General features: G+C 35.0%; 1 protein-coding gene across 2 annotated transcripts in view; it reads right to left on the reverse strand.

The window, feature by feature from the left end:
- Positions 1-5,344: 5,344 nt before the first annotated feature.
- The window catches only part of LOC126480954 (endoplasmic reticulum mannosyl-oligosaccharide 1,2-alpha-mannosidase), a 113,162-nt gene continuing 105,059 nt past the window's right edge, over positions 5,345-13,447 (reverse strand). For both annotated transcript variants that reach the window (XM_050104381.1, XM_050104382.1), the window contains exons 10-11: positions 9,167-9,307; positions 5,345-8,537 (exon numbers count right to left, since the gene is read on the reverse strand). In XM_050104381.1, coding sequence (XP_049960338.1) covers positions 8,301-8,537; positions 9,167-9,307 — 378 coding nt within the window. In that variant the 3' untranslated portion in view covers positions 5,345-8,300. The remainder of the gene's footprint in view (positions 8,538-9,166; positions 9,308-13,447) is intronic.

The raw sequence follows: 13,447 nt of genomic DNA on the forward strand, positions 1-13,447 counted from the left end.
GTAATCTGTGAGAATTATTCCTTGGGAATCCCAATAAACACAGTAAATCATCTTACCAGCTGACAAAATGGTCTTTGCTTTCTTTGGTACACTTTTACCAGCCTTTGTCCATTGTTTTGACTGCAGTTTTGACTCTGGTGTGCAATGACAGATCAAGGTTTCACCAACAGTCACAAATTGGCATAAAAAGTCTTGCAGATTGCAATTAAACATTGCCAGATACTGTGTTGAAATGTTGTGCCAGACACACTGTGAGCGGTCGCAGCACCCGTCTCTCACACAGCTTCTTCGTAGCCAGTTCTCCATATACGATGATATGCACTCTGTCAGTTAAGATGTCTACAGTCTCAGCAATCTTACAAATTTTTATTCGGCAGCCATGAATTACCATATCGTGGATTTTGCTGATGGTTTCCTTTATGGTCACCTCAACTGGATGGCCGGAGAATGCTTCAACTTTTGTGCTTGTATTTTTTCATAAATAAATACAACTTGTCTCTTAAGGATAAGTGCCATGTATTCTTCAAGTGTATTACAATAATCTTATTACGACAAACCTTTGATTGCACAAGAACATTACCATCAACCTTGTAACTCAGACTGTGATTATGAATCTCTGCTTACAAATCCTGAATAATATTATTGTGCAATCTTCTTTTTCTTCCCAAGTCGATTCCTGCATTGTTCATCTAGGTACAGCTTTTGTTACAGAAGAAATGCGCAACTTCAACCTGGGCTGGCAATACCTGGAGTGTGCACAAATGCTCGCGCAGGTACTCACGGTTAATTTGAGAACAATTTTCCGCACAAGGAAACTATCATTTGGTATACCTCTCCTCCCTGTTTCCCCTCTAATACTTTCATTGGTGTTACTTTTTGTAGCCAACTGTGATACACACTGCACATGGGTGCCCCTCTCCAGCCCAGCACCCCAAGCGGCCACTAGTAATTGTGATATGTCCTGTACAGAATTCTTACAGTTGTGGCAATATGGCTCACCACATGAAAATAATAAAGAAATTCACACAGTAATTGAGCTACCGTATATAATAATTTATTATATAATTATCTCCTTAAATATGAGTGTAATTTCTTGGAAAGGTAAACATAGGATTACACACCACTCTCACAGGGTGATGTTTAACACCACAGGTCCTTTGCAGATGATAAAAATGTTGGAAATAAGAGTTATGGTGTTACTGTGTGATAAGAAGCTATTGAGTTTTCAGATCACCTGAAATCTCCATACGTATGATGTGAATGTTTGCACTGACACGTTGAAGTTCTTAGACCAGCATTTGTTTATTTTGAGAATAATGCTAAAGACATCACTGACAGCCACCATTACTATTTCATAACAAAAGCAATGAAATTGAAAGCTTGATGATTTCCCCAAGAGATTACTTCAGAATATAATATGACAAAAAGTTTGTGGCCATCTGAAAAATTTGATTACACATTTTCTTGTAATTACTGATAATTCGATAGCTGCTCTAGCATGTAGATCACATACTTTAAACTAATAGGTGTATTTAGATTTAGTCGACATTTACCAACACTTACTTAAAATGAAATCAGGCTTGGTTTGTCTCAACTGATTCAGAATGACTCAAAGATAATAAACAAAATTCTGAAGAGAGACTTAGCCAATTCACCGGACTTTTGAAAACTGTCTTTGCTGAAACTATTTCTGAATGTCATCATGGTACTTATAAACTGCACTTATATTGCCTCATAGTTAATCATTCTTTTGGCTCCTGTTTTCTTAATGTGGAAATTTTCCTGAAGATCTTACTAACTGCAGTGGTTAGTATTATTTTTTCAAAACTAAAAAGAACTGAGGATCCAACATGGAGCAAACAAGACTGATCTATGTCTGAGCATAAGTTATTAAATAAAATGAACATTTTAAAAAAAGTAGCTGATAAGTTTTTGACAGGTTAAGTCTCAAATATATTTTGTGTATGAATTCTTATAATACTACACATAATTTTTTTTATCAATCTTAGTAATTATCTCCGTAAGAAGAGGGTAGTATTAATGCACATCTGCAGCATCTCCAGGACAAAAGCACAAAGTTAAAAACGGCGACAAGTATAAGGTAGAAAACTATCGTCCAATCTCTCTCCTCCCAGCATTTTCAAAAATATTAGAAAAACTGATGAAGCACCGAATCAACACATATCGAAACGACCATCATTTACTTAACAGAAATCAGCATGGCTTCCAAGCACGTAAAAATACCGAAACAGCAGTAATGTGCTACACTGAACAAATAATCAAAAATCTGGAAAAAGATTATAGTGTAGTAGGAGTAAATTTAGACCTCTCCAAAGCTTCTGACACGGTGAACCAGGACATTCTCTTAGAAAAATTGGAATCGTTGGGTATACATGGGATAGGAAAAAAATGGTTTGAATCGTACCTAAAAAACAGAACACAGGTTGTAGGACTGACATCAACTTACTCCAACCACAAAATAAATTCAGTATCAGAGGCAAAAAATGTAGAAATAGGAGTACCACAAGGCAGCATCTTAGGGCCCATATTGTTTCTTGTCTATATAAATGATTTTCACACCTCAGATGATGCAGCCAAAGCAATAATATTTGCAGATGATACTAGTGTGATAATAAGTGCACCAAAGCAGTTGCTACCAACAACTGCTGATAAAGTACTAAATCACATCCACTCTTGGCTCAATGCAAACAGGTTGACATTGAATGTAAATAAAACAAATTATATGCAGTTTGGGAAAAGATGTCAAAATGTAAATCTTGATCTGGTGTGGGGTGACAAAGCCTTAGACAGAGTGACATCCACAAAATTGCTGGGGATTCATGTGGATGAAAACTTAAATTTTAATGACCACGTAATAAAACTTGCACAGAAACTTAATTCAGCCTGTTTTGCTCTCAGAATTATTGCAAATGTTTGTACCTCAGAGGGTGCCAGAATGGCATATTTCGGCTATTTTCAATCTCTTGCCACATACGGAATAATATTTTGGGGTTCCACAACAGGACGCCTAAAACAAATTTTTTTGTTGCAGAAGAGGGCCATCCGAATAATAACTCACAGTCATCCACAGACACACTGCAAACGCATATTCAAAAAGCTTAGAATACTTACTATACCATCATTATACATATACAAATGTGTATTGTATGTCAGGACCCACATTGCAGATTTTCAAATGCCGACTTTCATAACTATAATACCCGTAATAGCGCAGCACTCCATACTCAGCGAACAAAAAGAACGAATACACAAAGGCATGTGAGCCATATCGGTGCAAAACTGTACAACGCACTGCCAGTCAACATCAGGAAGTTAGAAGATGACAAATTTAAAACAGAATTTAAAAAATTTCTAGTAGAACAATGTTTTTATTGTGTAAATGACTATGTAGCTCAATAAATATTTTCTGATGATATTTATAAAGGCAAAATGGAAAATACTCAATATGTAGGCCCTACCTAATCATTCATTACCTAATCATTCATTACATTACATACTTAAAGGACAGCTGTTGTGTGATGTAAATATATACTTAAGCAGTGTGGTGTATATAAGGACTTGCCGTTTAGGGAGGACAAAACTAAAGCCTTATGAAAAACAGACAATGCATTTAAAATAACAAGCAGGGATGTATATAGGCTATATTACTTACATTGTATTACTATTAACCTCATTGTATTTTTTTGTTTTTTACTTTTTTACGTATATATTGTTTGTGTCCATTTCTTTGAAATGGCTTGACAACATCCATACAATATTTATTGTCAACGGATGGATAAATAAAATAAAATAAATTGTTTGTCTTACATTGACATTTTGGCTGGCTCTAGCAACAGTGCAATTGGGGCATAGGCACAGTGTGGCAAGGTTTGTGAGTGGATGGATGACACAGGTATCTTCTGTCTCAATCTTTAGATTTTGTTTTGGCACACTTTGAAAATGCACTGACCGACAAACATTGCAAACCATCCATAAGGGGAGGTGGAAATGAAATGAAACTTATAACTGTGGTGTCTTTTTGTGAATCCTTTACAAATCTCTAGATTACTGATTATTATCCTTTGCCAGTCATGGTGATAACTGAATCTCTGTCTGAATGTCATAGATATAAATCCAACACTTGTTTCCTGTGATGATATTTGCATAATAATAATAATCTTGTTGAAGGCATTTACTAAATGTTCCTCCTCTCCTGTATCATCAAGCAAGAAACAAACTCTGCTGCATGTTCAGTTTTTTTTACTGTGAGATCCTAACCTCTTTCTAAGTTATCTGACAAAACTACTGGTAGTGTGCACTTTCTTTGATTAAATGATGACAACTTCTACGTTGGTAAGGTCACTTGACACTGTAAAAAAACTGTGCCATCTCCTGTTAAAATGTGTTAGTCTACTCTCATTCAAAATTTCACATAGCAGGTTGTTACAAATGGTAAAATGGATACTCGTGCGCGCGCGCGCACACACACACACACACACACACACACACAGACAGACAGACAGAGAGAGAGAGAGAGAGAGAGAGAGAGAGAGAGAGAGGCCTTCCCCTTGTGAGTCATTTTGCATGCACATTAAACATTCATATTTAAATACACTGATGTGACAGGAGTGATGGGACAGTGATGCACATATGTAGATGGCAGTAGTATCATGTACACAATGGATAAAAGGACAGTGCAATGGCAGAGCTGTCATTTGCACTCTGGTGGTTCACATGAAAAGGTTTCCGAAGTGAATATCGCTGCACAATGGGAATCAACAGACCATGAATGTGGAATGGTAGTTGGAGCTAGATGCATGGTACATGCTGTTTTGTAAATGGTTAGGGAATTCAGTATTCTGAGACCCAAAGTGTCAAGAGCATGCTGAGAATACCAAATTTCAGCCATCACCTCTCACCATGGACAAAAGAGTGGCTGTAGGTCTTCACTTAACAACAGAGAGCAGCTGCATTGCCTAGAGTTGTCAGTGCCAATAGACAAAGAACACTGCATGAAATAACTACAGAAAAATCTAATCTAGAGAGAGAGAGAGAGAGAGAGAGAGAGAGAGAGAGAGAGAGAGATTGATTTAACTGTGAAAATGATCTTGGTTGAATACTGGGTCATTTTACATCTTCTCTATGTGCCTACATTCTGTTGAGCACCTTTCGGTTTGGCAAGTAGCAATATGTTGTCACATACCTGTTAACATATTGCTAGTGCGTTTACTAGATCAATATTGTTTGTAAATGTTGATAAACCAAGTGGAAACAAATTGATAGTCATGGTCAACATTAAGGTGACAAAGATAATGAGTGTAACACAAGTACAATAACACAGGTGTTAAAAAACAACTCTGTCCTATATTTATTTTCAATAACACACCTTTCATATTTGTCATCTTTTCAGATGTGTGTGTTTCCACATTTTTACAGGAGTCTTGTACATTTCTTTCCATAACCATAAATAATAAAAACTAACGACATTTTCACTCTGCAGGGGGGGGGGGGGGAAAAAAAAAAAAAAAAAAAAAAAAATTGCAGAAAGGACAGCACTGTAACAGAATTCTCAGAGCACAAATGTTATAACACAAACAAACATTCTTCTATTGTACTGGAAAAAAATTGTTTTTCCCACAGCAAACTCAGTAATGAACTGACATTAACAATGTGTAGATATATTATTCTTTTTCGGTATGTAAGAAAAATTCAAATGTATTTAACAGAATAGGTTCAATAATATCAATATTTTAAAATATTCATTTAACACTGCTGATAAAAATTGCCTGTGTAATTGTTTTCTGGACCATTTCAGTCAACAAGTACATGTCACTTAATCAAGGCACCTTTCTTACACTGCATCAATTTAAAATACTTTTTCATAACAGGAATGTGATGTTATTACCTCTTCCTTTTTCTTCCATGAATGACACAGAATAAAGTAGATATGTTTAAATTGACACTCATTGTTTTTAAAAAATACAGGTAATAAATGTATGCAGCTTTGGAAATGTAGATTCAGTTGAAATAATCCAAGGACTGGTGATACAACTTGAACATGTTAATAGTATTCCATTTCTTCTTAAGTGTACTTCACACATAATAAAAGTTTTGGCTGAGTTCCAAACATTTACGGCCCAGGTATGAAAACTTTGTACAGATAACATTTAATACTTTGGCATTTATTAATGTATGCCAGAAGTTTACACACCAACTTTATACAGATAAACTTTCATCTGAAGCAGAGAACATTGATATAAAACTACAGTTTATTCAAACAGTCTCCTGGTTTTCTGCAAGTTAGAATAGAAGCCTGACTGAATGAGAAGACTTCACATGCAGTCTAGATCTGCAGTATCAATGAGAAGCATCTGACACAAATTTGTAATTTCCACACCTACAGTTTTGAATTGTGTGTGTCTCCTTTAGTATACCTGCAGTGCAGTTTGTATAACAAAAATTCTTTTGCAATTTAGCAATTGTTAATCCACTCTTCCCATTTACATATTTTTGTTTCTATATCAGTACATACCATACACAAATCTCTTTCGATAAATGCATTGATTTTAAAACACTTGTTCATATTGGCAGTACTTCAAAAACAAATATAATACTGAAATACAGCAAGAAGTGTTATTACAATTGCTAATTTTCTGTGATAATTATTGAACTACAGTCCCCAGTACCAAGTTCTGAAAGTCACTGAACGCATCGTATGCATGAAGGAGGTGTGTACCCAAATGAGAAAATAGGACAATGTTTCACAGAATATTCTCAAGATCTACTTAAACTAATTTGCTAAAAAATCATTGCAGGTACTGAAGCTGTCAGTATTCTAACTACCTTCAATAACATGAGAATTTCAAACTGATTTTTCCACTTATTTCATATAAGTCTCCCTTTGTTTATATTGCTGACAAACAGTACATTACTGTATAACAGGATTCCATTGGTAAAATACTTTGAATAATAAACAAGCAGTGACATACAAAAGAAAATGTCAGTTGACAATGCATAAGTATTTCAGCTGTAATACTGATGAATAATAATGTGGAATTTGTATTTTAGTGCAAATTCATATTCCTATGTAGATCAGGTGCAATATTTGTGTTAACAGCAAATCTTCAAGTATTTAACCATGGTGAAATATGATAAGAGAAGTGAATAAAGTCAACATGGTACAAATTTATGAATGACAGTTACAAATTGTTACAGCAATAAAACAATTTCAACTTTGAGCAATTAGTTCTTCAACATTTGTAAATATTTATACTGACAACACTTTGAAGTAACAGTATCTCAAACCACTGACTTTCATTATGTGCATGACTGTAGGCTAATAGGAAACAGAAATGTTTGCAATATACAAAAATCTAATGCTTATCTCTTAATACAGTAATGGAGCCAAAACACAAACACTAAAATAAATAATGACTGATGAATGTAAATACTGTTGGATCCAAATAAAAATTTAATACTGTCTGCAATTTAAGGAAAAAGCTTTTAATATGCCAAAAGTTATTTCTCTTTAAATTGTGTATGTGTGTCGTATCATCTGGATGAATTTTTCAATTTTTATTCACTGTGTGTTGTCATTTCCTAACATTCAATGGCACAAATGGCAACTATTTTTAATCAGCTTTCATTAGCCGACAATCTCCTAAAATGTCTTAGTATCCATGTAAGCAAATTATTAGCAAATGTTACTAAAAACATTAGTATAAAATCCGAAAGGCAACTTGGAGACAATAGGATATCTGAATTCTGCCTGCTGCCTATTGTCTTTCTAGCACTGAATCATATGTACATGAGGCCTACGAGTGCAATGTAAAATTTATAGTTAAGAAATGTACCCATTCTTGATTACAAGCCCTTGTAATATTACTATTACATAACATATAATTTTCTAACTGGTCCTTTTTTCTTATAAATTTAAAGCAAGATGGTAGAAAGCACCTTAAGAATGTTATTTAATTAGAAATTACATCTACTTAGCCAAATTAAATACTGTGTCAATCACATTTCAATTTCCTTGTTATTTTAAAAACTGAGTGGCAACTGCCCATTTTCTAAAAACTGTCCTGCTTCCATAATCTCTGTGTTTATTACCATTTTCATTATTGTAATGCAAAATATGACTAGAGTGCACTTTTACTATGACAATCATGGGACGCAAATATGACTTGGTACTTATTTCACTATCATTCACTTTCAATAAATACTGTATAATTTCTGCTGTACATATTTCCAAGTTAATGTGAATACTGATTAAGAATAACAAATGCATTATAAATACATCTTCAGTTTGCACTCTTAAAATTTGCCTCATAAATTGGTAAAGGATGAGCTTCTGAATTAAGAACGTATCTGTCTATACTTAAAAGAGTGCGATCTTCACTAAAAAGCAGATATAAGTATTTAAGGGTTTCACTTAGGAAGAAAGATTCCATCATATCTTTTGGACGTGTGTTAAGTGGATTGCGAACATCTCCAATAGAAGTGTACCCATTTTTTACTTTTGTATGTTTCTCAAATGCCTGTAAAAATAAAAGAAAAATCAGAATTTTCTATTTTTTTATTTAAATAGTATTATGGTTCTCATACAAGTAGCTTAGGAACATTTCACTGTAACTTACAAATTCGGCCACTAGATAAACAAATGAAATGAAAGGTGAATTCTTAAGTTATTATTTCACAGAAATCAATTAAGGAAAAATTTACAACCTAAAATTTGGTTTTGGAACTAGCCACCATTTGGCAACAGTTTTCAGTAAGATTACTGAATTTGTATTTATTCATTTTCTGACAGTATACATGACCAAAGGAAAAAAAAATAGAACCTATCAATGACACCACTTCACAGATGACAGATTAATTTCTTCATAAATATATTAAAAACGAAAAGCCAACACAGTATAAAGAATAAAGTAAATAATGGAAGTTTCAGTAACCAGTAGTACTTACTTATAATTTCTAGCATTTGAATTTAACAGTGTCTCTCTCAAACATCAGAATAAAATGGCAGGTTGGGGGATAGTGGTTCTCCCCTTCCAGAATCTTTGTCTCATCTTTATTAAACAGAACTACATACTAACATACAATATTTAATACTCTGGAATTGATTTACTCCATATAATATATGAAAATAAACTATGAGTTGCTTTACCTGGAAAATCTGCCAGCCCCAATCCTGGTAAGTGTGGTTTCCTGTAATCTGATACATGTACCACAAACTCTCTAGGAACTCGGGTCTCAGCAGGTTATGAGCATCATTTGTCTTTACATACATATCATTTCCAATGGCATCCTGTTTCAAAAACACAGAAAAGTTATCCCACTGATGTTGAGGATATCACCATACCTCCACACATAGCACTATATGTGTGTCTTCACTTAACTTGCACTTAATTTATTCAGTACTGGAAAGTGGTATATAAATGAAACTTTACGTTTGAGAACCTTGTGTTGTTAGATTACTACATGCCAAGTTTAACATTCATCATACCTTAAGTCCTTGTCAAAAGAAGCCAAACTTTGAAATTTTTGTGGATGATTTTGCCTATCATTTTCTGGCTGAATTTGTCTCATAAAATTCTTCACATTATTATTCTTAAGAGAAGGCATACAGTTGTACAAGAAGGCCAAATTTTATTTCTTTCAACAAAATTTGTTCCAAGATATAACAGCTCAAAGATGTCAGGAATTAACACTCCCTCTGAGCAAAGTCGTGTATGGAGTCAAACAAGTGACTATATCATGGTCAATATTGATTCAGTTGCTTGGAATGACCCAAGAAAAAGGTGCAGTGCAAACAAAACAAAATATAGAAAATATAGCACCTTCTGTTCTTCCTCGTCATCACATACATTACACCACAAGTTAAACAGATGCTTTTTCTTGGAAAGGGGGGGGGGCGGGGGGGGGGGGGGGGGAGGGGAGGGGATGGGGGGGGGGGGGGCAAACATTTAAAACTTAATTTTAGTGGCCTGGAATCTAAATACCTTGCCATATTACGGACCAACACATAATACCAGAAAATATTAATAAACTTATGGCCTGTCATAAATTTTTATAACAAAAATCACCTAATTTTGCAAATTATACTTCTGTATTTGACTGCCTCCTCCTCTTGTTGTGATATTACCTTGTGGTGTGGCAGAATATTTCACATTTATTTTTAATAATTTAAGTTTCGTTAAACACCATGTATGTTGCAACACTTTCACTCAACCTTTCAAATACATGGACCACATGTTCATTGGCAGCTTTCTTAAATAATTGGCTCCTCACATTTTATGGGGCTATGGGACCTTCCAGCAATATTCAAGCTGGAATATTAGTGGACAAATGAATATAAATATTGTCATATAAAGACAACATGTTCAGTATGATAGGTACAGATGTCTTCTGAAAATAAGGTCATGACAGGAGTTCATTTCATTTGAGATTGTTGGGGTGGTATTCATCTTACATGAATGTGTATGAAAAATTCTGAATGGCGTTTCACATATGAAGAACTTGTGTGTGGCAAAGGTGTCAGTGTCAAAGTCAGCAAAAAAAAAAAAAAAAAAAAAAAAAAAAAAAAAAAAAAAAAAAAAAAAAAAAAAATATATATATATATATATATATATATATATATTAAAAGTGTTTAGAAAAAGCTTACACTACAGTATTCCCAGTGTAGTCCCAATGTAGATAAAAAGAAGTGGATTCACTATTAGATCCTCAGATAATTAATCAAAAAGTAGGCTGACAATGGAGAAAGTGTGTGAAGAAAAAAGTGCATATGGATTTGCACAAGCAGTCTTAATTTCATATTCATGCTCAAATTAAATATTTTTATTAATAGTTGTAAAAAGCATTACCTACTTCACTAATTTAATGTAATTAATGAACTCAACATGTTTCAGCAGTACCAAATATACTTCCACTGTAGTACAAGTTTCACAGCATAAAGACTGATCTATGAAATTTCATGAGAATGTCAGGGACCATATGCCATGATATTTTGAATCTGCTGTGGAGCTTGCCAATATACATCTGAGGATGGCAAAAACCTCTGTTCAAAGATACTGTAACAAGAAGTCCCTGTAATTCAGAAATTCTCTAAAAATTCTCTTTACTTCTACTGTCCTCAGTCTTTCTATACGACATTATAAATAAAACATAAAATGGTCAATTTCAGACAATGGTTAAACAATGAAGATAATTATTCATTGTTTCTGCCTTCAGCATGTTAGGCTGTGTGTTACCTTTTGCAGAAATATTACTAATACACATTGGATTAGACATCTGAGAATAAATTTTCACTTGTTCATTATAAATTGCAAGGTTTGCACATTTACTGGGAATTATTATTGAAATGTAACATTGTTGTCGTTGTTGTTGTTGTGGTCTTCAGTCCTGAGACTGGTTTGATGCAGCTCTCCATGCTACTCTATCCTGTGCAAGCTTCTTCATCTCCCAGTACCTATTGCAACCTACATCCTTCTGAATCTGCTTAGTGTATTGATCTCTTGGTCTCCCTCTACGATTTTTACCCTCCACGCTGCCCTCCAATGCTAAATTTGTGATCCCTTGATGCCTCAAAATATGTCCTACCAACCGATCCCTTCTTCTAGTCAAGTTGTGCCACAAACTTCTCTTCTCCCCAATCCTATTCAATACCTCCTCATTAGTTACGTGATCTACCCACCTTATCTTCAGCATTCTTCCGTAGCACCACATTTCGAAAACTTCTATTCTCTTCTTGTCCAAACTGGTTATCGTCCATGTTTCACTTCCATACATGGCTACACTCCATACAAATACTTTCAGAAACGACTTCCTGACACTTAAATCTATACTCGATGCTAACAAATTTCTTTTCTTCAGAAACGATTTCCTTGCCATTGCCAATCTACATTTTATATCCTCTCTACTTCGACCATCATCAGTTATTTTACTCCCTACATAGCAAAACTCCTTTACTACTTTAAGTGTCTCATTTCCTAATCTAATCCCCTCAGCATCACCCGATTTAATTTGACTACATTCCATTATCCTTGTTTTGCTTTTGTTGATGTTCATCTTATATCCTCCTTTCAAGACACTGTCCATTCCGTTCAACTGCTCTTCCAAGTCCTTTGCTGTCTCTGACAGAATTACAATGTCATCGGCGAACCTCAAAGTTTTTACTTCTTCTCCATGAATTTTAATACCTACTCCGAATTTTTCTTTTGTTTCCTTTACTGCTTGCTCAATATACAGATTGAATAACATCGGGGAGAGGCTACAACCCTGTCTCACTCCTTTCCCAACCACTGCTTCCCTTTCATGCCCCCTCGACTCTTATAACTGCCATCTGGTTTCTGTACATATTGTAAATAGCCTTTCGCTGCCTGTATTTTACCCCTGCCACCTTCAGAATTTGAAAGAGAGTATTCCAGTTAACGTTGTCAAAAGCTTTCTCTAAGTCTACAAATGCTAGAAACGTAGGTTTGCCTTTTCTTAATCTTTCTTCTAAGATAAGTCTTAAGGTTAGTATTGCCTCATGTGTTCCAACATTTCTACAGAATCCAAACTGATCTTCCCCGAGGTCCGCTTCTACCAGTTTTTCCATTCGTCTGTAAAGAATTCGCGTTAGTATTTTTCAGCTGTGACTTATTAAACTGATAGTTCGGTAATTTTCACATCTGTCAACACCTGCTTTCTTTGGGATTGGAATTATTATATTCTTCTTGAAGTCTGTGGGTATTTCGCCTGTCTCATACATCTTGCTCACCAGATGGTAGAGTTTTGTCATGACTGGCTCTCCCAAGGCCATCAGTAGTTCTAATGGAATGTTATCTACTCCCGGGGCCTTGTTTCGACTCAGGTCTTTCAGTGCTCTGTCAAACTCTTCACGCAGTATCTTATCTCCCATTTCATCTTCATCTACATCCTCTTCCATTTCCATAATATTGTCCTCAAGTACATCACCCTTGTATAATCCCTCTATATACGCCTTCCACCTTTCTGCCTTCCCTCCTTTGCTTAGAACTGGGTTGCCATCTGAGCTCTTGATATTCATACAAGTGGTTCTCTTCTCTCCAAAGGTCTCTCTAATTTTCCTGTAGGCAGTATCTATCTGACCCCTAGTGAGACAAGCCTCTACATCCTTACATTTGTCCTCTAGCCATCCCTGCTTAGCCATTTTGCACTTCCTGTCGATCTCATTTTTGAGACGTTTGTATTCCTTTTTGCCTGCTTCATTTACTGCATTATTATATTTTCTCCTTTCATCAATTAAATTCAATATTTCTTCTGTTACCCAAGGATTTCTATTAGCCCTCGTCTTTTTACCTACTTGATCCTCTACTGCCTTCACTACTTCATCCCTCAGAGCTACCCATTCTTCTCCTACTGTATTTCTTTCCCCCATTCCTGTCAATTGTTCCCTTATGCTCTCCCTGAAACTCTCTACAAC

The sequence above is a fragment of the Schistocerca serialis genome, chromosome 5 (assembly GCF_023864345.2).
Source record: "Schistocerca serialis cubense isolate TAMUIC-IGC-003099 chromosome 5, iqSchSeri2.2, whole genome shotgun sequence".
In the NCBI taxonomy this organism is placed as follows: domain Eukaryota; kingdom Metazoa; phylum Arthropoda; class Insecta; order Orthoptera; family Acrididae; genus Schistocerca; species Schistocerca serialis.